The 27,417-nt window shown below is 39.7% G+C and overlaps 1 protein-coding gene across 1 annotated transcript in view; it reads left to right on the top strand.

The window, feature by feature from the left end:
* LOC137192629 (potassium voltage-gated channel subfamily H member 7-like) overlaps positions 1 to 27,159 on the top strand; it is a 42,620-nt gene extending 15,461 nt beyond the window's left edge. The window contains exons 4-15 of the mRNA XM_067603476.1: positions 2,608 to 3,048; positions 4,352 to 4,563; positions 6,192 to 6,617; positions 11,349 to 11,748; positions 11,998 to 12,197; positions 14,240 to 14,492; positions 17,377 to 17,582; positions 18,026 to 18,113; positions 18,281 to 18,451; positions 20,165 to 20,321; positions 22,722 to 22,902; positions 23,713 to 27,159. Of these exons, the coding sequence (XP_067459577.1) occupies positions 2,608 to 3,048; positions 4,352 to 4,563; positions 6,192 to 6,617; positions 11,349 to 11,748; positions 11,998 to 12,197; positions 14,240 to 14,492; positions 17,377 to 17,582; positions 18,026 to 18,113; positions 18,281 to 18,451; positions 20,165 to 20,321; positions 22,722 to 22,902; positions 23,713 to 24,012 (3,035 nt within the window). The 3' untranslated portion in view covers positions 24,013 to 27,159. The remainder of the gene's footprint in view (positions 1 to 2,607; positions 3,049 to 4,351; positions 4,564 to 6,191; positions 6,618 to 11,348; positions 11,749 to 11,997; positions 12,198 to 14,239; positions 14,493 to 17,376; positions 17,583 to 18,025; positions 18,114 to 18,280; positions 18,452 to 20,164; positions 20,322 to 22,721; positions 22,903 to 23,712) is intronic.
* Positions 27,160 to 27,417: the final 258 nt, after the last annotated feature.

Below are 27,417 nucleotides of genomic sequence, written 5' to 3'. Positions count from 1 at the left end.
ACTGAGGAGGATCTGCAATAAACTAGCATCCCTGTCTTTTTCAAACCCTGCAACACACTAAGGCAGACCATAAACCCAAATATAGACAGAACTATATAATATGCAGTGCTATGCAAGGAGGACTGCACAGACCTTTATATCTGTTAGAAGACACAACTGCTGAACAAGCATATTGCCCAGTATACTGAATGAGAGCAACCTCCTCAGGTCAAGTCTCAACAGTCTACCCATATGTAAACTACAATAAGGGACTTTCCTGTGAGGACACAAAAGACAGGTGGTTTGGAAGAGGAGAATTACATCTATGTCAAATTGGAACAACCATTCCTGAAGAGAGGGAGGTGAGCTGCAACAGCACTTATCAGCAATTTCCAATGGCATCCTGACATTCCTTCTGAGGCTGCTCCACACCTTAATACATGTAACTTTGACAGCTCTCACATGCCACAAAGAAAGATGAAGGTCTGCACACTGTAGCTCTCTCAGATGTAGTTTATTTATATTGAGACATCCACAAGTGACGTTTTGAACGTCAAGCATGTAGCTTGAAACGTAAACATAAGGGAGCTACAGTGTGAGGACCTTCATCTTTCTTTGTTTACAATGTTTCAGTGGTCCAGCACCTTGAAGTTTATGGGATGTGCACATCTACTACACTTTTGGATACCATGTGACCTTACCTGTGTGATACTGAGGTGTGCAAACCATGATGTTTAAAAGCCTTGGACACACCAACAATCAATATAACTGATAAAGCCTCCTGTATGAGTAGTGGCATAAACTAAGTCTAACTAAGTCTACTATATTACTACTATAATAAGACTAGTAGTCTTTGATCAGTTCATGTAGATATCAACCCTCCCTTCACATTTCATATTACTTATTTCTAGTTTCAAATATGTATAATTCATTTTCACTCACTCCATAAATGTATAACTGCAGTTTTACTGAAGGTTAAGGTGTGGTTGGTTTTGGTTGCAAGCACAATTGCCCCTTTCCTGTAAAAAAATAAGGCTCTTCTCTTAGTTGTTCTCCAATAAATACCATTAATAAATATTGTGAAAATACATTACATTTTCAAATTTCACTCTCATAGGATAAAGTGAAACTGGCAAAGTAAAATCCAAAATTTATCTGTGTTGTGCCATAATATATTTTACAAAATTATTGTTTGTTTGCTGGTGATGATGTCAGAAGGACATGGGGATCATTGGTACTGCCTTTTTTACTGCACACCTAAGAAATAATATAACACTAAATTGCAAAGATGTCATTTTTTCTTTAGAAAACTCAGATAAGAGTATAGAACGTGTAGTCAGTTGTATTATTTTGTTAAGAAACTTCCTCTTCTTCAAATTTCTCCTCCTCTAAACATGAATTGTTTTTTGTAGGAAATGTGTTAAAATTACACAACAACAAAAACTTCAGTTTTGTTTTGTTTTTTTTTACTTAAAACAATACTTTAAATATCCTATATGTGACATTTAATATTTTATGTCATCGCCTTGTCATTGTTGGTTTAATGTGTGGGCGTTAATTAACCTTGGGGAAAAAAAACTGCATGCACTGCAGTGTGCAACATAAACAGTTTTATAATTTGCACACTCCTATTGCTGTATTCTTTAATCCACTCTAGCAGCAAGTTGCATCTTATTTGGGTGATATGAGCTACACTTTCCATATTAAAATATGTTATACAGGTATCATATAAGCATTCAGTAACAGTCAGGAGCATCCTCAGTTCAGATGACACTGTTTCCCCACAGAGAAGAGACAGGAAGGTTGTCCGTATCTCCTGCCAGCTCAGGATGTCATTAGGTTTCTCTCCAGTAAACTTGTCGAGTGTCATAGCTCTATTGTAAGCCACTATAGTTGAAACATCAGCGCATTTGGCCATGGAATGGAAACAGATGGCAATGACGTTATGTAAGGAGGGTGCTGAGAGATGGGTGCCTCTCGAGTGAGGCAGGGTTCCCTTTCATCCTTGTTCTATTGTTAATGAGCCAAAACTTTCACTCTGTCCTAAGAGGTCATTAACATATGTGATGGTGCGTCCATTCTGAAGATGTGACTCTACACAAAAACTGGATACCTGGCTCAGATCAATGAGGCAAAATAAATTGATTGTGCAATCTGCTCCGTGTCATGTTCCTCTAAGAGAGAACATATTTAACACTACTGCATAAAGTGTGTGTCCTGTTTTGTTCATTTAAAGATGTGAAGCTTCAGTTACAGAAATTCTATGATCTGTTTGACTGGGGACAAATACAGTATGGAAGTCACGTACGTGTGGTCCTGCAGGGTTGAGAAACCAGAGCCCAAATCCATTTATTTCATTATCGATTTGTGGACTTGTTTCATCACCTGCTGTTCTCAATGTTGGGCCTCTGTGTACCCTTTTCATGTCACAGTTTGGTCTGTGATATCAAAGTTTTGTTAGTTCTTGCTGACAGACCTATAGATTTTTAAATTTAATTTCCCATTTTCCCCTCATATATTGAAGGCTTAAGAAAGCTTTTATTGACTTGAATTTCATTATGCGTTATTTTCCAGCACTGTACACTGAAAACTTAACAAAACTTCCCATGATTTTCTCCCAATTTTTAGGAAGGAGTAGATTCTTCCGCTTCCGACAGGCTGCTTTGAGCCTAATGAATACCAACAAGCAGTCTCTTCCGCAAGAGGACCCAGATGCTGTGATGGTGGACTCACCCAAAGAGAACGAGGACTCAGTGGCCCTGCAGAGCTTCCCCTCACCCACCAAGAGCATTTGCAGTCCCATTGAGGCCAATGACACGCATGCCCTCATAGGCTCAAGCCACCACTCTTCCCAGGCTAGTATGGGTCCCGAACCACTTGACCATTCATCCCCTAAACTCCCCTGGGAGAAGCCGTATCAGCCAGAGCTGCACCCGTCCTCTACCTCCCTGTCAAATACCTTCCCCAGAGGCAGCATCAACAGCATGAGGCGAGCCTCGTCCGTCCATGAAATTGAGGGCTATAGCTCCAATTCTAAAAGCATATTCAGGGATCGTCATACAAGTGAAGGTATGTACTACAGTATTTAAATAAAGCAGATTACAGACTGAAGCTGTGATTGAATCAGCCATCACCTGATGACTGAGTTTGCATTAGACTGCAGACAAAGTAATGTTTTATAAGCTCTTAACTTATATATATCTTCTATCTTCTATATCTTCTTCTCTTAAATATGCAGGTAAGTTTATAAGAAAAATAACTTTATTAAAATGCACTTTACAATAGAATTATCTTCATTCACAGTTGTGTTTCTACTTCATTTGATCTGTCCTCATAATGCCGCCTTTAGACAATGGTAGCCATGTCAGAGGTAATCATGTATTTCTGTCTGTAATTTCATTGCTCAGTGCTGTTTTGGAGCATGACCTTCAAGCAAGGCAATCAGCATAAATGCTCATCACAGATCCACTTTTCGTGGATAGAGTGGGATTACTGCACTTAATTATGTGAAATGATTATATATTTAGACCAATGTAGTGGTTTTGTCATATCCGCAGTCTATAAAGACATATTATGTGATCACATAAGGTGAATATCTGCTCTCATCAGCTGCTCAAGGCATTGCTTTTGAATAAACCTGGATGAGCATAATGCTTGTATTATGTTATACCGTTGTGTCTCTGTTAACTAGCTGTTGTTACAAGCTAAGCTAGCCATTAAACATACAGTAATGGTTTCAGCAAGGGATGCACTTTCTCCATTCTACCGTACTCTAACATGTGCATTGATAAAAACAGGGGGCAAAGTACATTAAAACTTTTCTTTTATCTGAATCTATGAAATGGAAAATAATGTCTCTGCATAATGTCTCTGAATAAATCACAGTTAATTAAAACCAAATTGTAATTGGTTCTAATTCACTACCACAACATTTAGGCTGCGACTGTTCAGCTGCCTGTAGCATAATCTACAGTAAATACAGAGTTCTCTATCACTGTTATGTCATGTCAATATCTAAAACATGGAGATATGGTTGAAAATCAGTGAAATGTCCCTTTAATGTTAAGGATGCTTGCAGAACTGAAAACTAGTATAATTATTTCACAAAAATGGGAATTGTAAATCATTGGACTTGTCACCAAATCAATTTTGTGTCAATGTTAATTCTGTACTGTACTATTTATACCACATTTGAACAGACTTAAGAGAAATGTTCAAACCCATCAGATATAGTGACAATGTGGGTTTTGACTGTGTAATTTCAACTCCTATTCATCAATGATCTTGGAATAATGTGACAGATTTCTACAGAATATAATTTACCAAGGTTCCTGTCATTCTGTCATGACCACTATTTGTTTTAAACCACCAGGTCCTTTTAATCACGTGAAGTCCAGCCTGCTTGGCTCTACCTCTGATTCTAACATCAACAAGTATAGCACCATCAACAGGATCCCCCTGATTGCACTCAACTTTTCTGAAGGCACTGATAAAAAGACTCATTCTCCACCGACATCTGAGAAAACCATCATAGCACCAAAGGTCAAAGACAGAACTCATAATGTCACAGAAAAAGTCACACAGGTGAGTCAATACGTTCCACTATCTTTGATATTGAAGTGTCTACTCTGGAGTGATTCCCTCTTTGAAAATGAACCTCGGTTTAGTAATAGTACCTGGCTTAGTAGTGTTTGCGGGTGGGAAGCTGGCAAAGGGATTACCCCCTTGTCTCTGCACGACTCATATTGATTGGTTAGGGCACCACCACCTTACTGGCAGAGAAAAGGAGGCAGCTGGTGACTCCATGTGTCACAAAAGTAACACATGGCTGTCCACTGCCTACACAGGTTAATAGTGGAGTAATGACATTAAGGATGATAGAAAGTGGGGATGATATTAAGAAATAAATTAATTCTCATGTTCGTCTAAGGGTTAGTGCTTTGGGAAGGGAGATAGAGGAAAGTCCCTCCTAGAAGACGTCCATCTTTTTACTTGTAAGTCAAAGTGCAGATTCATAACAGTTCAGCAGACAGCGGGGATTCAGTTTCTTGCTCAAGGACAATGCAGCAGACACTTCCTTTCATATGACTGAAACATTGCATTTCATAGGGGATGCCAACTTACCAAGGACAGCTAATAGTGCAGGCATTCGTCACAATTTGTACTCTAAACTAATGAATACCTATATTTCATCTGATCAAATTAAATAGAAAGCCAAAATATATGTACCTATAAATAAAATGTCAGCAACCCCCGAGCACAGAAGAGTCCCAGAAAGCCTATATTTAAACTTCTTTCAACAGAGCTTTTTCGTTTATAAATGAAGACGAGCCATCATCATGATTAAATGCTCTTCCTCCATGCTGACTTTAGTTTGGAGACACCGCCGAGATGTGAACACGGCATCCACTTCCTGACTGCTAGCATGAGGAAATCTATAATTCATGTGTTGAAGATAGGGGAATCTGAAATGAATAGAAAGACCCTCCACCCTCAACCTCACTCCTGCACTATTTTCTGCCATAAGAAAGCCCTTTCTTTGTCTGCCACAGCTTATTAATACAAAAACAGGGGATCGTCTTGGCCTTCCTGAGCACACTGAATAATTTACAATCTAGTTACGGTTCATTCATTGGGGGAAATTAAAACAAATGTTTGCTTACTAAAATATCTGTGTAAAAATATTTGTCAAGAGTGTAAATATGATTATCCAATCTATGAGGATTTTTTCCACTTCATTGAATCATATATACAGTAGGTGCAAATAGTTTTTACTAAGAGTACAGAATGTACTTCTTGCAAATGTGGAGCAAGTCAGTAGCAGTCACATTATTCATGTTGCCAGGACACAGACAATCTTCCTGTCATACTCGAGTGGCTGTCTTTACCTAAAGCTGTCTGACTGCGGAGCACTTATGTTGGGGTGTCATAGACATAGTCGCTGTCAAATCAGTACTTGAAGTCCTTGAGGAGGGTAAATTACTTGATTGGCTTCAGCAATAACAATAAGAATTAATTGTCTGACCCAATTGTTATTCATACCACAAAGACAAAGATAATCAACATTAATTAAGAGAGTGACAGAAAATAAAATTTTCATATTATCATGGATCCTAGGTAACTAAAAGATTTCCCCAAAACAAAGTTTCCTGATACATGATCAAAGAGGAGTGTAATCCTCAACCTCTGACCCTCTCTCACCACTCCTCTAGGTCCTGTCACTTGGAGCTGATGTGCTGCCAGAGTACAAACTCCAGACAGCCCGTATTGACAAGTTCACCATCCTCCATTACAGCCCCTTCAAAGCTGTGTGGGACTGGCTGATCCTGTTGCTGGTAATCTACACAGCAATCCTCACCCCCTACTCAGCTGCTTTTCTTCTCAATGACCAAGAGGAGCAGAAGAGGCGTGAATGTGGATACTCCTGTAGCCCTCTCAATGTGGTGGACTTAATGGTGGACATTATGTTCATCATTGACATCCTCATTAACTTCAGGACCACTTACGTAAACCTGAATGAGGAGGTGGTCAGCCATCCAGCTAAGATAGCAATCCATTACTTTAAAGGCTGGTTCCTTATAGACATGGTGGCAGCAATCCCCTTTGACCTTCTTATCTTCGGCTCAGGATCAGATGAGGTATGTTATCCCCAATGCATGTCTTTTTTACCTGTTTTTTTTTTTTTTTTTTTTTTTACCAGGGAGCTTTACTGCACATCACCACAGTCATGCCTGCACTGTTATCCATTTACTAAGTCCAGACTTGTGTCTCTGGGCCACTACTTAAAGCCTGAATCTTTCTGTCTCGGCTCTGAAAGGATTACTTTAAATTGCATGTTTTTTTTTGAATGGTCCTCATTCTAGAATCCATTTACATGGATTAATGGCTTACCAAATGGCAATCAATGATGCATTTATGTGAGGAGCAGGCCAACAGCACTGTGTGCACAGCTTACATGCAGATGTGAGATAGCCATTGGTAGGCTGGCTGCCAGGCCTGCTGGCTTGTTTGTTGGTAGGATATGTCCCCTCAGGCTCTGGATCCACTTCAGTGCTTTATCGTGCTTTGTAGGCACTCCATTACACCAGAAAAGCTCCTGATTATAAACCATAATCATCTTTTCGACCACTGCTGCTGCTCCTACTGCTGAGTCAGTTCAGTGAATGACAACAAATCAAAAAGAAAATGGACGTTTGTTTTTCTCACAAAACAGGGTAACAAACAAAAAACAAAACAGTCCTGGCAAATTTGCATAATGAGTTGCAAGTAAAACATCAGTGAAATTGATGCAAACCATGATTATAATACAGTATTAACTCAACTTTCTTTTTAAAAATTAACTGAAAAAATATATATGCAAATATTTAAACATATTTTTTCTGTTCAAGTCTTTAAATAGGATACATTGCTTGCATTTATAGCCTTCCAGCTCTGTGTTTATAATTTTCTGACTAAGCACGCAAAGTCCCACTCAGCTGCATTCTCATTCAGAAAAAAAAAAATCCAACTGAGACAGTGGCAGATGGTTTTCACAAGGCTCATTTAATTTAGCAGCATAATAAAAGGGTTTTAACCCACAAGCACTTAAGTGAACCTTTTGATTAGAGCAGGGAGTATATTTGAAATAGATTTCAATCAATGTCTTGTTGTTTTCAAAACAACTCAGACTTGCCAGAAGATTGAACATTCTGTGAGCAGCTTTATGCAAAATTGGCACCATGCAGGGTTTTGTTAATTGTAATTTATAGATATGCAAAAACAAATTATTTATTTCAAGCTGTTTCGTTGTGAAAACAGTGGAAAAGAAGTTGAGTGCTTTGTCCCAAATTGAACCTCTTAAATGTTGTTCCCATTAGAGAGAAACAGAGAGAAGTGGAGAGGGGGGTTCCAGTGCGCTGCAGCGATATTATGTAATTGCTTGTGCAGGTACATTTGAGACTTAATTGAACTTTTATTAGATTGTAGAGCGCAGTGTGTTTATAGACATGGGATTAAAAAGACCAATTGTAACATTTAGTTTCAAATATTGGATGTTAAGTTTTTCTACATAATTAGGTTATGATAAATTTAGCAGTAAAACAGGCCGACATTATGATCAGTTGAGAAGCGCACAAATGCAGATTTTCCATCAAATTCAATTATGTGTGTATATATAGTATATATCAAATATGAGTTTTGAAATGTAAAATAATCTTAGTAAAGGGCATACATACAAACTCACAGCCATCTTAGAGTTTCCAATTCACTTAAGTTGGACGTCTTGGACTGTGGGAGGAAATCCACACAAACACGAGGACCACTGTCCTGTTGAAATATCTTGTAAGTTAAACCCAGCTGTGCACAATTATAAATAGTGACAATGCTTTTTTAAGTTCTGGATTAAAAAATAGTGAAACTATCATTTCTACAATACTGAGGGGTGAATTCAGAGAGGATGTGATTGCACATCATTTGCAACCACTATCTGGCCCATCTTAAGGTCCAATTCACAAAAGATATTGTGCTAATGAGATGATGGCACAAACATGCTCATAAAGTTTTCCAGCTGTGTGAAATTTGCTCCTTGTTTTGCATCTGATTGAGTGAGCGGTCTCCAGTGTTGCAGGATTTTTTTTTCCACATGTCAGCACACAGATTGGTGCATAATGAAAACTGCAGAGACCACAAAAGCCTTGAATTGCGTGTGTTCAATTAGCAGAGGTGCACACACACAGAGCTCTCCACAATTACAAACCAACTTTCATGTATTTTGCTTCTTTTACTTCTCGAGTATTTCTCATCCATAACATAATCTACTGAAATGTCAAATGTGAAAATACAGCTGTGACTCAGGCAGGTCTGAAACATGTTAGAACAATGAGTCTTACAATAATGTCGTTCAGGTTTCACTGAATGTATCTGGTATTTCGCAGAAACATCAGTACTGATGTTCTGTTTGTTGCCCACAGCTGGCTGTGTGTCACAGCTGGCTGCAGAATCAGACAACAGCTGAAATGATAAGTGTGTCTCCAAACTGAGAAAGAGGCTGTGCGCATTTACGCACGCAACTTCATTAACACCAGATCGGTCAGGATTTGATGGTAATTAATGTTCTGCGTTCTGCACATCTATACAGATCAGCTGTTACACACAGATTCCAGGTTTCTACAGTGGAATTGTTTGTAATAAAGCATGAAGATGAATCCTGAGCTCCATCAGCACCGTCAGGACATTTTTATTTTTAAGTTGCCGAAAGCCTGAGATAAGCCTAAAACCCCATACCTCTGACTGTCTGACTGAAGATTTCACCCTTGATATCATTCAATATCAAATCAAGATCATTCAATGCCTCATAAGCTTGAAGATTTGAAGAGAGCGAGCGAGAGAGAGAGAGAGATAGAGAGAGAGAGAGAGAGAGTGACTGACTGACTGAGAGCGCTTCAGGTACCACCAACTAAGGCACTAATAATTTCACTCTAACTGCATGTGGCTTTTGGCGCTGGTCTTTGTGAATTGGACTGTTTTTGCAATGAGGCTCATTTGCATAGAAAGGGGACAATTTTAAGCCAAAGCCAAAACTGTGCATATTATGTAATTTACATACATGCAAATAGCAAAGTAGCACTGGACGCTCTTTGCTTGACAGTTTGGGGTACGTTTCACCTTTTTGCAGGTGCTTTGTGAATTAGACATTTTCTTTTTGTCTCATTTGTGCAGGTTTAGCAGCCGCAAAAGCCGCGCAGCCCTTTTGTGAATTTACCCCTGAGTGGTTAGGAAAGAGAGTCTCTTGTGTGTAGATTATTTTTCAAAGGTCATTCAGTAATTGTCAGGTAGATAAATGACCATACTAATGGGAATGGTTGTTAGGGTTTCTAAAACCTTTGTTGATGAACAAGAACAAACACCCAGGGATCCACTCACAGCCTGTTCAGTCTTCAATAAATGAGAATTTATCTGTGGGCTGCTATGGTGTCTCCACTTCTGTGTTATTTTTCCTTTGACCCAAGAACTGTGTGGAGTTGCCACAACAGTCTTTGTCATTTTTTCATTGTTAAAGAAACTCAATATCTTTGTTTGTTTCCTGATTTGAGCTTTAGGGCCCTTTCACACCTACCTCATTTGGTCTGGACTTTCGGACTTTTCAGTTTGGTCCGAACCAAAATTACAGGTGTGAAACTTCCCCGGACCAACCTTGGTCTGATGAAAAGAGGTGGTCTCAGTCTAACCTGATGCACCAGATGGTTTGTTACATAGAACCATCTGAGAAGTCATCCATGAAAACTGTTTGGAAAAGGGCAGGCACTTTCAAAAAATACGTGGCAGGTGATTGAATGAACCATTTGTCTGTCACTGTCTATTGCCATCTAACCTTGTGAGGCAGTTGGATTCGCGACACTGATTGTTCCGAACCACCGGTGGTTCATACACAAGCGCATAACTTGAAGCCTGACAAGATGAATTCTCACATGATCTTGTGATGTCATGATCTCTCAAATCCAGCTGCCTCACAAGGTAAGTCTCAGTCCAGGAAGGAACCATGGTTCACTTCATTTCTAGTGTTAAAATATTTTTTGGATGGTTCAGACTTTTAGACCAATTACAGGAAGCTCGGGTAGGCTATAGTCAGAACCGGAAAAAGGAAAAATGAGCCACAGTAGCACATGGAGAGAGGAGGAGACCAAGTTTTTAATTGAAATATGGTCCAACGACATTTCCAGGTTCTTTTCAGAGAGGATGAGAGAGAAAGGATATGAGAGGATGGAGAGCAATGCCCCCTGAAAATAAAGAAATTGCAGCAGCAGTATGCAAAGGTGCGCAATGCCATTAGAAAAAGCGGTGCGTCAACCAGTGAGAAGGACAGATTTCCTTTTTATTACATAAATAATGATATAATAATATTATTATAGTGGCAACAAAATGAATCTGTTCATTCATTTTTCTCCATTGAATTGACACACGCCTACATCAGACACATGCCTGTCTACAAACCAATCAATGTCAAGTATAGAGAGATGCAGCCCATGTAGGTCATGATGACAGGACTTAGGTATGTCATATAAAGTTTTTTAGTGCGCTCTCATAATTGCAATGTGAAACCAAAAGTAACCGGATCAAATGTATACAATGTAACAAAAACATGGACCTTGGTTCGGACCTTGGTTCAGACTTTCAGGTGTGAAATGGCCCTAAGATTCATTTTTAAAACATGTCAGAGCACATGGCTATGGTAGATATGCAACAAATAAGATTGATTCTTAATAAAAGGATTGTATGACAGATTAAATGTTCAATACTGTAAAATTATGGTCAGTCTGACCCACTAACATTCAAACTACTAATTGCAATTACTAATAAACTCTCTCTTCTGCTCTACTGTACATTCTGTTTAGACTACCACTCTGATTGGCCTGTTGAAGACAGCTAGGCTCCTGCGATTGGTGCGTGTAGCCAGGAAACTGGACCGCTACTCGGAGTACGGAGCTGCAGTCCTTATGTTGCTCATGTGCATCTTTGCCCTCATCGCCCACTGGCTCGCCTGTATATGGTACGCCATTGGCAATGTGGAGAAGCCGTACTTGGAGCACAAGATCGGCTGGCTAGACAATCTGGGAGTATCCATAGGAAAGAGATACAACTACAGCGATCCTAGCTCTGGTCCATCTATCAAGGACAAGTATGTCACTGCACTTTACTTCACCTTCAGCAGCCTAACCAGTGTGGGCTTTGGGAACGTTTCCCCAAACACCAACTCGGAAAAGATCTTTTCCATCTGTGTCATGTTAATTGGCTGTGAGTATGTTATGGTCTTTGATAGCATTTATTTTCTTTCATCATCACTTTATTCTGTTTTTATCTAGCACAGCACTTGAAATGGTTCAAGGCACAAACTTGTTATTCTTTTGATCAGATCCTAGACCACAGTTTGTCTGTGTTTATAGCAGCATTCGTTCAAGTAAATAGTGTGTCTCAATGGATAAAGAAAAACATGCAGAGCAGTGCACAGTGTGTAACTCAACTCTCATATTGTCTATATTTCAGCTCTCATGTATGCCAGTATCTTTGGAAATGTCTCTGCCATCATCCAGAGATTGTATTCGGGTACAGCACGCTACCATGCGCAAATGTTGCGGGTCAAGGAATTCATTCGCTTTCACCAGATTCCCAACCCGCTGAGGCAGAGGCTGGAGGAGTACTTCCAACACTCCTGGACCTACACCAATGGCATTGATATGAACACGGTAAATAACAACAATCAGCACATCTACCTTCCACTGTACCTGGAGAGGATACCCAACAAAATTAACTGAGCTTTTAAATGATCATCACATTATATGCAATATTCTAAAAATAATTTTCTTTCTCTTGCCTGCTTTCTGGATTAACATCTCTTCATTGGTAAGAGCAGGAGGTACATATTTTTATTTCTTGTCATTTTCATGGGTAAATGGGTCACTGTTTCAGCATTAATTCAAATAATGACCCATCCTAGCATTATCCAACTTACAATATCAACATAAGAAATGTACTTATGCATGATCTCTGAGTGAATTTATTTCATTGTTATAGTAGTTTCATATCATAGAGCCAAGATTTAGAATTATATTTTAAAGCAAAATATGTTTGTGTAAAACTACCAGTATACATTGAAAATGGCACTAATGTTGCTGACTTTTGTCTCATTTCAATTTTCATCCGAAATTTTATTGGCAATAACTTTATCAGTAACGTCCTTTTTCAGTCAACTTAATTATTAATCAGCACTTACAAGTAAATGCATGGTGAACATTTGATTTGTGCTACAAACCATATTCCTTCGTGTAAAAGGGTTATAAATGTATCATATGTGTAATACTTTATAAAGAGTAGGGTAAAGCATAATAGTCATGGATTACTAAATGTGGTTACTGGTCAGAGTCTAATAATAATATTGCATGCAGTCAGTGCTTTCCATTAATGTGGATGCATGCAACAAATGTCTGAATTGAATGCTGGCTCCTCCAAGGAATGGACCCATGTGTAAAAATGGTGGCTTTTTTGTTGTTCACACTTTTCACACAATACACATCCTCCTCATTCTGATATTATGCATTACAAATTAAAAAAAAATAAGAAATGGAGATGAAGCCAGAATTGATCATCCATCGTACTGTGTGTTTAGCTCAGGGGAGCAGTTACATAAATGGCAGAGGTTATTTTTAAAAACTACATTTGTTATGAAAATCTCACATTACCAGAAATTATAATGTCTTGATAAAATGGACATGAATGTCTTTTAATTAAGATATATAATTGTGTCTGCCTTTTATATTTGATCATTTTCTTACTACTACTACTACTAGCATTTGACTGTGTATAATGGGTCTATGACTCCGTAAAGTATTTGCTTTCATCATATCCTTATCGCTGTGCTACTGTCAAGCTTAAAGGTATACTATGCAGGATGGTGTTTTTAAACACAGCATTCGAAGTTGGCCCCTCCTCCCTGGCTAAACCAGAGCAAGCTGAGAGCAGAGCAAGACAGAGAGAGAGAGAGAGAGCAGCAGTGGTTTAGCAAGCTAGAAAGTGAATGAAGAGAGTGAGCAGCGCTGGCGAGAACAAAGCCGTGAATCAGATAAATAAAACATTATTTTCTGATTATTTCAGTGGTTACATTCTAAAGCACAAATAAACATGCCCACACCTCCGCACAACCCAGTGGAAAGGTGCTGCATTGCTGGATTTTGTGTGAATGCAGAGCATCATCCTGTCCACTGTGGCCTCTCTGCTCTGCGTGTGTGTAGGTCAGCCCTGCCTTCAGTCAAGCAGGCACACAGACCTGCTCCTCTTTATACATCCATGACACAGAGACAGAGAGCAGAACGGAGCAGAGAAGAGAGACAGAGACAGCAATGTAACCTGATCACTATGCCACGAGTCCGACCTCACACCCTGCATGCTGTTATTGGCTGGGGGCTACACACCCACTGCCCAAAGGTTGACACCCAGGAGCATCTGAACACAGCAAAATAGTAAGAAAATAAGAAAATACAGGTAGAGGGCAGGGTCTCTGCAGAGACATACACCGCCACACGCTTCTAGTCGGTCCTAAGTGATGATTGAGAGGGATTACTTTTGCATGAGTCTATACATTGTTCTTTAGGAAAATCCTAACTAGTATACCTTTAATTACAACTTCTCTTTGGAAAAGAGAAAAGGGTTGTATAACTATTTACTAAATGGATCTCAAGATATCAAACCAATATTTTGTGCATTTTACTCACTGATTTTCTCTGCATCATAGGTGCTAAAAGGTTTTCCTGAGTGCCTGCAGGCAGATATTTGCCTTCACCTCAACAGGAACCTTCTTCACAACTGCAAAGCGTTCCAAGGAGCCACCAAAGGCTGCCTGAGGGCCTTGGCCATGCACTTCAAAACAACTCATGCCCCTCCTGGAGACACCCTGGTCCACAGTGGTGATGTGCTCACTGCTCTCTACTTTCTGTCCCGTGGCTCTATTGAGATCCTGAAAGATGACATTGTGGTAGCCATCCTGGGTAAATACAGTCTCTTGTTGAGTATGTGTTACTGTCATGGTGTAACTTTCAGGGGAAATACTTAAAGTTAATGAGAGTTTTGCCTTAAGTGTAAAAATGGGCAACCTGGGTAGTGGATGCTAAATTAATAAGAAACTGTTACGTATGTCCTATGAAAGCCAACATTGTTATAGTTGGGGGAAGCATGAGAGTTTTTTCATCTCCTTTGGGCCTAGATAGGTTGTTTTTTGTTTGACCTTTTGCCAGTGTCTATCTCAAAACCTCATCATCCACCGAGAGGTATGAACAACTGTTAAAGTCACCTCCCTATTGTATTGACAATCTTGCAGCTGTTGGTGTTTAATGTCAGTGTCAAACCTGTGAAGACAAAGACAAAACAAGTTTGATCTTGAAAAAGCAAAGTGTGATTCAGGGTGATATAATTCTAATCTCAGTGTGGGTTTTGTGACTTTGTATTAGTGGATCTTTTGTCAGTGCTATTAGATACAGTCAAAGAGGAAGCACTTACAGAAGTGTACTGCTTATACCCATGAGTCCATGGTACATTTTACATGAAAATAAGCAAAGTACACTTTACGTGATGTCATTTTGTTTGATTGATTTTTACAAATATGTGGAGATGCTAGTGTCATAAGCTCAGGGAGGAATAGGCAGTGTAATTTCCCAATGGGCACACCTGTTTAAACACAGTAATACTTACAAAAAGGTTCATCATGACTGCTCTGCACAACAAAGTGCAGTAACTCTTATAATGTGAGTGCTTCAGACATGAATAATTTTGAAGTCATTAAAGCAGCTAAACCACATCATGTTCACACATTTTGACAAGAATAGCAAGGTATGTCTGCAATCCCCCATTTCTGTCCTCTGGGCAATAGGGCTGTTCATGTGACAAGCTTGAGACTCTGACATTTCTATTAAGTGGCTCCATGAAAGGTTGTTTGGCAATTTCAAAGAACACTGGGAAATATCTGCCACTTTTATGACAGCACAGGGAAATGAGGGATTATTAAAAAGGGCAGTAAAAATCAGTTCTGACTTTAACAATTGTCAACTCGCAATTTGAAATAATATTTTGCCTTAGGAATATAGTGGTACTGAGTACTCATTACTCTTGTTGGAATAATGACTTTTTTATTTTTCTTCATGTGTGAACCACAACCAGGTGCTACAGGCCAAGCCTGGATTAAATTTGCCATTATTCATGAGATGAATGCTCTCCAAAGCCGCACCTGACAGAATGGGGTTTAAGCTTAGCAAAAGCTGCTGAATCACACAAAACCCATTATTAACAAACACACTGGAAAAGTCACTGATCTCATAGATCAGCCCATTTATATATGAGTCCCTGTACACCTTGCATTAAAATGTGTCTCATATCCAGATTGTATCTAGATATGATTTAACCTGATTACATTTACACCTGGAATTAGTGTCCACATTGAGATCCAGTTGAGATCCAATTTCTCTGTCCAGCTCAAACAACAACACATCATATCCTCCTCTTGTTTGCGTGGGTCCAAAAAAGGTAAAACAAACAAAAAAAAGATGAAAAAGATTTTGCTTGTATACTTTCGTTGGGCCAAATTGAAAGCAGACACTTGGTCTCATCTTGACTCCATCCATGAGTGTCTTGGATATCTACAGCTTTCTTGCTGCTTTCTTGCTAGTAACTTAGCTCACTTACTGGCTAATGGCTGCTACCTTGCTGGTTTGGAATAGTCACACGCAATTACATATTTCCGCCCACGTAGTTGTTGTATGTGGAATGACAACACAGTTGCATTTACACTTGTGTTCAATGTGGTTACAATGCATCCCTGACCACCTCCGGAGGTTGTTTGGCCTACCAGATCATAATCCATCCTCAATGCGTCTTGGGTGCATTTACACCTGTACTTTCATGTGGTCAAGCACTATCCAATTACAATCTTATCACCCAAAATGCATTTTAATGCAAGGTGTTAAGGGGGCCTATGATACAAACACAATGCTCCATCAGCACCATTTTGCTCCAATGTGTTTATGAAAATGATACATAGTCTGCCATTTCCTATTATTCTGCCCCAGCCTCTAACACATAGTGGTCAGCTCATACTGCTAATGCATTTTTCCAACACGGCTGCTAGCATTATTCCACAGATGAGGAATAAGTCTCTTCCACTGCCATCCAGGCTAATGACTATCTAAATCCTTGTGGTGAGGGCTGTATGTCAGGGGAGAGATACAACACTCTGAGTGAGGCTGTCCTCTGTGGTAGAACGCCGTCCGTTTCATGCTGTGAAAGGCACACTGGAAACTAACATATCACATCTCTTTCTCTAGAACCCCTGCTTACAGTGTTGGCATTTAGTGAACCCCAGGATCTACAAAGGGATTTTTCATGATGGCCTTTAAAGTAGACCTCTTGTCCCTTGCAAAATGGACGCTTATTCTAACAGAGGAAAGTTTGAAAAGATTTGCTAAATAACTGGCTTCATTATGCCATTGCCATTATAAACACATACATTTTTTGAAGTACTCAATACATAAAGGGTGTCAATCACAATCACCCCCCCAACACACACACACACACATCAAAGTTGCTCTAACTTAGCAGTTATTCCTTAGCGTAAATAATGGATCAGTGGTAGAAAGACAACTGATGCACAGGTCTTAGAAGAGCATCTGTACGGAGAGGAAAAGCTGATTGATTTTCACTATCCACAAACACAAACACATCTGCTGCCCTTTTGTGAAAGCCTGAGGAATAGTTAGATAAGTAATCCCCACAGAAAGCGTGACCCACTCTACTTGTTGAAGTCACTGCAGGTAAAGATGATATTTTTCCTCATTGCCAGTAAACCTTTTGAGAAGATTTCTTGTCTGTGTATGCCACAACCAGGAAAAAATGACATCTTTGGAGAAATGATCCATTTATTTGCCAAGCCTGGAAAGTCCAATGCTGATGTGCGAGCTCTGAGTTACTGTGACCTGAGCACCATTCAGAGGGAAGATCTGCTGGAGGTGTTAGACATGTACCCAGAGTTTGCCGACTACTTCTTCACAAACCTGGAACTTACCTTCAATCTCAGAGATGAGTCTCCTAAGGTAGATAATTATATTACAATGGTATTATGGGACCTATGTGTTAAGTTGATGGCGTTTAACAAGTATGTAAATTATCGTAACTATGGATAATTATAATAAGATAAACATAAGATAAACGCCTGGAGTCTGCATGTTTTCCACGTGCAGACATGCGGTTTAGGTTGATTGGCGACTGTAAATTGCCTGTAGATGTGACTCTTGAGTGTGAATAGTTGTCTATCTCCCTGTGTTTGACTCACAATATGTCGAGAGTGTACCCCGCCTCTTGCCCAATGTCGGCTTGGATCGGCTCCCTTTCCCTGCGACCCTAAAGATAACTAATAGATAAATGGATGACTATGGACATTCACAATAATACTTATTATCATATTAAATTAATAAATCAAATAAATTTGATTTGATTCCTATTGTAGCAACTGATTCTAATGCTCACATTGTTGCAGCCCTCCGGTTCCCAAGGCTGTGATTCAGATGGCGAGGGCAATAAGAGCATTAAAAGAAGGATCTCCTTCACTCCAGATCTGTCTCAAGGTAAGTAGAAATGAATCAGTGCAGGTCCTGGAGAGCCTCTTTCAGCATGCTTTGTAGTTGCAAATTTGTTCTTTGTTATTGTTTACTGAGCTCCCTGAGAACAACTATTCTCTATGGAATAGACTACAGTGTTATTCCACTGACTCCTGTTGATTGCTGTTCTACAGGGGAAAACAAGGAAGTGGTTACAGACTTGGGGAGGGAGAGGGAGTCAAACTCGTGCCTAAAGAGATGTTCAGTCCTGAGTCCCTCTTCACCCAATGCCCCAATCTTGGACTCAAATCTTATTGGACACATCCAGGTCAGAGGCAGCTTGGAGAGAAGTCCATCTTTTGAAGGTAATATATCTTGTTTCACTGATGTAGAGATATGTATAATATTATGTGAACATAATCTTAACTGTCTTAATAGGGGCTTCTGGGTGATGCAGAAACATCACTTGTGGTGGTGGGAAGCCAGTGAGGGATCATGTCTTTGTTGCTGCACTCCCATTGGGTGGTTGGAGCAAATGAGTGGAGGGGGTTGGGATCTTCCCAGGCATGCAAGGCTGGTTTGAATAATAGATGAGTTGAAAACACTACACTGCCGTTTATGTTAGTATGAGACAGCAAGGATTATTGTATTCTCCATCTCAACGAACACAAGGTCAACAGTAAAATTACACCGTTTACATCACATTGTAATACATTGGATTGGCCTATGCAGTAGTCTCATTGAAATGAACAAGGAAGCTGCTTTTTCATGTTCAGTGTTGGTCTAATCATATTGATGATATGAATCATATTGATGATACGATTAGACCAACACTGAACATGAAAAATCAGCTTCCTTGTTCATTTCAATGAGACTACTGCATAGGCAAGGACCACACAGTGCAACGGAAATGGCCTTTCCAAATTGGATAGAAAAAAGGGGCAGAGACAAAAAAAAATCAGTGGCTGTTTGAGTTCAGTTATATCAGTAGCCTAATGATAAACATCATCCAATTAATGTAACTGGAATATACACAGTCAACAAAAGACAAACATTAAAAGCTTCACAATGGCGTCTTTTATTGCATAGCTTTTGCGATGAACAGCATCATATTTTACAGATATTCATTTTGTTGTGTACATATCAGAAACAGCCAATCCACTAACCTCTTTTATACGAGAGATGTGACTATGACATAGGCATTCATGTACAGTAAGAGGTGTGATTTATTCCCTCATCATTTCTGAGGTCTTTAGTGTGGGAGTTTCTTGTGTCCAATATTCACACCTGTATAAGTGGGTCAAGCTTTAAAGACATTAATTTACAATGATGAAAAGCATACAGTATCTCTTACTAAAGCAGTATGCTTGATATTGATCTGTATCTTAGTCATTCCAATAAAATAAACTACAGAAGTGCAAACTGCAAATGCACAGTATGCTTATTTTTCTCAGAGGAGTCTTATGGCTTAGAGATCTAAATTAAACAACAATGCTTGCAAAAACAATGTCTCCCTTAACAAGACTCTCTAGCCAAGTATTAGAAGACAGACAGTTGGGGATATGGAGGAAAAAATGCTGGGTGACTGACTGCAGCTATTGTTAATCTCTACTAATGGAAGGGTGCTGAAAATAAGGCAGCATGAGGGCAAACCTGAGTGCCATGCACGGTAAAAGCACACACAACAGTCACGGATCCTCATATCTATATGGCTCATCATGGTGGTGTAAAGCCACCTGCACAGGCTGCTGCACCAGATAATCACAGAAGTAACCATCTCTCTGTTTAAAATCACACAAGAGTCTCAATACATATCACTAGACAGCCAGCTTAATACTAACAGGTGCCCAACAGAGATAACAACCGGGTTAGTTTGCTACTTGAAAACATTGCATTAACAATTCTCCCGGTACAAGGGCTTGATAAATTACAACAAAGCACCTACACTCAGCTCTCCTGTTGAGATTAATTACATTCTATTTTAGTGAGGGCTTTTTTTTTTTTTTTTTGTATAGTGATGACGTTGCTCTGACCCACATGTGAGGATGTAAAGAATGTGTGTCTGTTTGGCTCTCCAGATCTGTGCTGTGATAAATGGGTCTGTAAGAAGCCTACGGACTACCTGGATGAGTCAGCACAGTTCCAGGACCTGAGAGAGGATGATAATTCTGCCAGCGAAATCACGTATGGAGAGGTGGAACAGCGCTTAGGTCAGCTTCAAGAGCACTTAAACAGGTACATATTTTTAGAGAGAGCATACAAATGGTTGATCCTTATTTAACTGTAATATGAATTACCCAAGAATGTGAACTTTGGCAGTCTATATAAGAGGGCATAATTAAATTAAATTTTTTTTTTTTTTTTTGAAGTAACATATTGTTCTAAATCTTAATGTTTTCTTTGTGCCATGAGCACAGAAAGTGTTTTACTTTTTGCCCTTTAACATAGTTTTAGCATTGAGTATGACAGTCACATTGGTTAAAATTGCAGAATACTGGGTGTCTTTGATGCCCACTACAGTTACAACATATGATCATCATTATGGGATGAGTACAGGTTTAACCCCTTAAAACCCACTTACCAGTCAATACAATCTCATGCTGTGCTGTCAAACATTGTTCAAACCTACAAAGTTTTAATTTGTGGTATAAATGAGAATCCACCGTTATCAAAGATACCAAATATGTGGGGCTTAATTTAGGGGAAATGCGTATCAAATCATACAATATTTCCATTAGTCTGAATGGTACATTCATAAAAACATTAAGCCTTGGGTTTGAATATTTCAGTCAGTGTGAACATCATATAACATTTACGTCAATGAGGAATTGGAAAAAAGAAACAGAGTGTATGAATGTATCACTGTTAAGCACAGTAGAATAAGATGATAATTCCAGCCTTAACACTACTTAAAGGGACAGGTAGGGACAAGTAAAACTGTGTGTTATGGGGTCACCCTACCACTGGGGAGCGCCAAAGGCACAAATTATCATATTTGACTCACAGTGGCTTTATGCTGAGCCTTGTCTAAAGGTATTCAGTAAGGTTTATTTTCAGTTTATGTCTTCTCAAGGTCACTTATTAAACAGCTAAGCAACAGTATTAGCATTTCTTTAGATAAAAAACAGTAAATGCAAAAGCACTGTCAGGTGATTAGAGGTATTTTTGGTCACATTCTGAGGAAATAACGCAATTAAATTTGGGATTATTCTTATCAATAATCCTAATATTACATTTCAGTTGATGACTCAATAATTATTACATGCTTTATTTTTTAAAGCTGTCACCTCCCACACTGGTAAAAGTAAGCTACACTTCCACTGCGATCGCTGGCAGCATGTAGTTCATTTGCTAATATACATGAGTAGGTGGAGGAAGGCAAACTGCCTGGCAGAAGCTGTTGCCGAACTCAGAGTGGGAGGCTGGATCTACTGGAAGCAGGATGTACCACTGTAGAATCACAGCATATCAAGCCCAAGAATGAATCGGTACAAAAGCTTTGTGTGTACCATTTAGCAGGGTAGAACTCAATCTAAAACAGTTAAGTGAGAATAAAGTATGACCAATACTGAATATCTTGGACATATCTCTCTGGCTAAGCCACCCTGGCTAAACTCATTTAGATTTAAACAATAAAAATACAAGAAAGAACACCCACTTTCCAAAATTAATAGATTTCATTTTATCTCAAGACAGTATTACCTGTCGAGAAGAAAGACATTTTAACAACACACCTGCAGCCAGCAGGCAGTCTGAAATAGACACACAAATGAACAGTAGGTGGTATTTTTGGCTGGAATTATCACAGAGGATGAGATATGGCATCATGGTGCCCGGAATACTGGGTTGGCTCATTTTATTTAGCACAAATAAGACATTTTATTCACTGCACTCTACCTGACCTTGTTTTCCACTAATGCTAGCTGGCTGCCGGATGAGCAGCACTTTTCTGTCTTTGTGCTTCTGTGGCTTTGACTAGTCTGAAAGGATATGGCAGGAGGAAAAAAGTGTCAGTGTAGCATTCTTTTCAACAAATCCATATAAATAGCCACAGAAAAATACTTTGCTGCACCTGCAGTGAATGTCTACTGTATCACTGCTTTTACTGTATCCCTCATCAATTATAACCTAGTAAACAAATGTTCCCTCAGGATTCACGACAAAAGAGTAGCACAGTAAACCAGGAACATAACTAATGATATATATCATGTATTCAAATGTATGTTGCTATTTAGATGGGATACAAATAACTAAAAGGTTATTAAACGTTCTCAAATTTTGCCAGATTTAATAAAGAGCTTGGATGAAATCTAGTCATAATAAGATTGACCAAATGAGTGTGATACAGTCATTTCCACAGTAAACTCTGAATTCACACCTGCCAAACAAAGCTCATTATCACTCCTAGCAAGAGCATCATCTTTTGTCTACTACTCTGGCAGAATGTTTCTACACCTCTGCCATCTCTTCATTTGTCCACTGTTGAGGAGCACAAGCTCCATCTAGTGCTCAGTGAGGTAACTGAAACTGTCTTCGGTCATTACATGAGCTGATTTGTCAGAATTATGCATTCGTTGCTGCTTGTCTGCAATCGGCTCTCTCCCTCATCCTCTTTTTTTTCCTGTTCTTTTTGAGGCTGGAGTCTCAGCTGGTGTCAGATATTCAGACCATCCTGCAGCTGTTGCAGAGACAGCCAACTCTGGGACCTCCGGCCTACAGCACTGTGACTGCCAGTCCAGACTATCACAGACCTGCCGTGAAGGTTCAGCCAGTTGCTTTGACTGGAAGCCATTTTTTCAGCCATACAGGAACTCAAGTAAGGAGGTTCAAGAGATTTTTTTACACAATGAATAAGGTTATTTTTACAGTATGTACGTGAAGCCTTGTATTTTTTCTGGCAGAGCACCAAAGTTGTGCATCAGCTGACTGTTAAAATCACCATATTCATATTCGTCATATTCACACCAGCTCCTCAGTCATGTTCAAGGACAAAATGAGACAGGCTCTATAATCTGACAAGATCCCACTCTTTCTTTCTTTCCCACTTCTTTCTTCCCCACTCTTCTTTCAGCTGCTGCTTGCTATGCTTTGCTTCACACTGTTACTGACGAATGTCTTGATTGACTGGTTTGTCTGGCACAGCGTGTGCCAAAAAGTATAGACAATCACAAGAAAGTATCTGAGCCATTGTCACATGTTTATCTATGATCAACAACTTACCTGTAACCATCTGAATTGTCTTGATGACATGAAAAGCCATATGGAAGTCAATACAGGCTAAAATGAGGTCCATGAAGTTTTAAGTATATTTTTTGTAAATACTTTTTGACACAGTCGACATTTTGGCTTATAGTTTCATTTTTTATGCTGTTAAAAACAGACATTTTGAACAGTTTGTATTTAGTTTTTCTAACATTACAATTATTGCTTTTGTCTGGAATTTCTATTTTGAGTTTGATTGAGGTTACCAGGTTGAAACAAAGTATTTAATGAATACAAAATGTTGGAGGAATATACTCTATTCACCTTTAGAGTAATTACAAATCAATTTATTTTGGCAGCTAGAGTAAACTGTACTCAAACTGTACTGACTGTACTGTATATTTTCTGTCACTCTCCTACTCAGGGCCCCAACCACAAACTGGAGAGGGCCATTCAGGAATCCAAAGACTCTCTGTCGAGCTTGGCCAACGTGAATGCACCCATAGAGGACAGCCTTACAGCATTGCTTGTACAAAGACATACAGAGCCACAACAACAACAGCAACAAGAGATCACAGGGCACCAACAGTCTGCATTGATCCTTCTTCCAACTGAAACCTCTTCCACCTCCTCCTCTTCTTCCTCCCCGTCCCCCTCTGACTCCAACTTCAACACCACCGGACTCCATAGACCTGCCTCAGACCCACAGTTTCCAAGGCCATGAACCTTCCAGCAGCACAGTGTTCTAATATCTGGGTTGTAATGCTGTAATTACTAAGTAGCAGCTTTTTTATCAGCATGCTGGCACAGACATATGTATTGTTGATTTGCAATTGCTTGGTGATATATATAAGATGGGTTTTTTCATTATGCATGTGGATAAAATACTGTTCTCTGCAGTCAACAGTATGTTAACCAACAGTTTTCTGCAGTTATCAGTATGATAACGATGGTTAGAAATTGTAACAATTTTCCATGAACACAGGAGCCCTCTGAATGAGTCTTTAAGGGTTATCACTCATCTTTGCAGATCCATTCACTGAAGATTTATGTGTAGATGCCCAGACAATCAGGATGAACCTTTATAACCCAGTGGAGATTGACAGCACTTCCTCATCCACTAAGTGAACAGCTTCTTAACTATATTCTGCTTAATCAGCAGGGATGCTGGTCAAAGGGCTCCACCTGGTTGTGATAGAACTAGCACTACAACACCTATCCAACTTTATGTTTTACCCAGGCTTTGTGCTCTAATGGGCTCTCTATACCCCTTCCTGTGTCTCTACTTCAACACTGTATGTCCTAAAACACTGACTGACCTACATCACACCAGGCTGGTCCAGATGTCTAGCACTCCAGGACATGGGTATCAATCCATCATATCATGTGGGTTTCTTCTTGGTGTCAGCTGCAGAGCCAGGGTAAGACTGGCTCCCCCACAATCACCAGTCTGTGTAGTAGGTGGAGGATGGCCAAACACACCACTAAATGCAGTGCCCCAGCACAGTAGGACTCAAGCCAACAGCTTCTAAACAACCCTAGGTAAAGTCGCATGCTTGGCAAGGATCCTGGTTCTTACCAAAACACAGGGATTTGCGGCAAAGACAGACACAGAAAAATAAGTCTCCAGCCTCTTCTTAGTGCTGAGCATATGGCAAGAGAAAAAACAGTGACTGGTGGGCAGAAAGCAAAGGACAGGAGCAGTCCACACACATACTGTAGGTCACTCCAGTGTATGTTACAGAGATTTGGGGGACCATTAATCCAGGATAAACACTTACATTTTGCAGTTAAGCAGAGGGAAGCTGAGGAAGCAATCACATTACACAACATGTCTTTCACAAGTTGTAAAAACCAGTCCTAAGCACAGACCTTAGGGAGGACCCAGACACATCAGGACACATCAAATGCAGATTAGGCAGACCTTTGACCAAGACCTGTCCATGATCTTTGTAGAATTAGCATGAGCTGCCAGGAGAACTCCTGTCCTTAGACTGATACAAGCAGTAGCTTTTCCCACCCTCAGTTTTTTAACTTAATGTTATCCCTGGAAGCTTTGCTGGGAGCAGTGCTCTCTTTTTAAGGAACGTCCTGTTCACACTCACATAATTGCACATATTCAGACCTGGAAGCTTCCTTGGATGACTACAATCTGATCCGTTGGCCACTGAGAAGCCACTAAAGCAGTTGTGGATGCAGTGCCTTGCTCACTGCTGGTGCTGCCCAACTCAGATTTATCCTGTTGGTCAAGGGATCAAACCACCTGTTTTCAAGCCTGGTCCTCCAACTTTTAGCTACCACTGCCCCTTATCAGAATTTCAACAGAGGGCAGCTAACTGTACCACTCACTGCCAAATTGAACCTAGACACAGGGTAGTACGACTGATCACTCAGCATCCTGTACTCCAGTGTAACAGAAAAGTAGAGATAGGGGGCCAACTTAAAATTGTACAAGTAAATGGTGGCTATAGGCGACTCACCACTGTCAAGATGGCAGGCTGGCAGCTGGTGGGCATAGACTTGATGTTCAGGCAGGTGGGTACCACAGCATGGCACTTGGAAGCAAGGATGTGAGCCAAAGCTTGAGCCCTGCACTGCTTTGTGTCCTCATTGCTATTGTACAGATATGATCACCTGAAGCATGAGGAGATAGTTTCGTCACAACAGAAAAATGTTAACAATCCCACAACTGTTCTTTTTCCAGTTGCTGAAACCTTTTTATAGCACCCAACACTGAGGCACTGACAAGACCACATGTGGAAAGGAGGACTTTGCAATCTTGTTGTTTTAGATCGATTTGTTTCAAATTCAGCCAAATCTACTGTACTGCCACAGTGGCCACTGGTCAGAGTCACAACATGGGCCATCATAGCAGAAACACCATTAGAAAAGTTTTTCATCTTCTCATCATAAACAGATATGTTAAATTTTCTCTGCTGTGACAAAAGGACTTTCCTGATGCTAGTGGCCAGTGAACACATTGCTCTTAGAGCCCATTAGAGTCTGAAGCCTGTGGGGGGCATGTATACATAGGCCTGAGACTGTATATGTTAATGAACAGACTATATAAACCATTTTCTGCAGCTATCCATGTAATACAGCATTATTACAAAGGTGTGAGAACAGTTTTCTTATCCTTAGTTGTATGCCTGTCTTCTCTGAAGTGTGACTCAGGGGTTAAGGACAATTGCACTGCAATATACAGTACAGTATCAAGTATACTGTAGTTTTCCTCTTTAAACAATGTGCATTATTACTGAGGTCACTGACGTGCACCTACTGTATGACGCTAAGCCAACAGAACACAGCATACATGCTTGTCCAGGCAGATAATATAACATGCAGATTTGAGAGTATTCTGCTGTTATCCCAGAGCTACTGTAGGCCTCTGACAAACAGGTATGATGTAGGCATTTCTACAGGGCAGTGCATGTTTTTTATACCTATATATTAACTGTTTTGCACCACTTATGAGCCCAAAGTAGCACATTACAATATTAAATGATGTCAGCATACTTATCTCTTTTTTAGGATGTACTTGGAAGGGAGGACAGGGATTTGAAACACTCGGAAAGTTAGTACTTGCGCATAAACAGGCCCAAAAGAGGGTCTTGTGCCTATACAATTAATCCAAATGCTAAGTTAGCATTTTCATGTATGTAACTGTCCATATATCAATAGATCATATCATTTCCCTGAACTGTTTTTGGTGGCAATGTACATTAAATATGAAATGTTGTTAGACTCTAGAAAATAAATACATCATATTGCCAGATGTAAAAAAAAAAATATTTTTTTTAACTGAGTAAATTATTTTAGAAATTCTCTTGCAAAACAGTAGTAAATGTTTGTTTTGAAGCTGTGGGAGCAATAAATGAAAACACACTTATAGCTGAGTGCCTGGCCTTCCCTTTTTTAAGTCCATAGAGGCATATGTATGTGTATACTGTAATAGATTAGACTTGATTATATGAATTATCCTGGGGGTTTCGGACAGGTGTCCTGTCCTGTCCAGGCCAGGGATTACTGTATTGTATATTGTTTTGCTGTAGCAGTTGTTCAGATGTTGGGTGAGATTTGGGGGTAAGTTGTTGTCAATTGGCCCAGAATTTCTAGCTGTACCCTTGAT

This window comes from Thunnus thynnus, chromosome 11 (assembly GCF_963924715.1).
Source record: "Thunnus thynnus chromosome 11, fThuThy2.1, whole genome shotgun sequence".
In the NCBI taxonomy this organism is placed as follows: Eukaryota; Metazoa; Chordata; class Actinopteri; order Scombriformes; family Scombridae; genus Thunnus; species Thunnus thynnus.
This window is presented reverse-complemented; position numbering and strand designations above follow the sequence as displayed.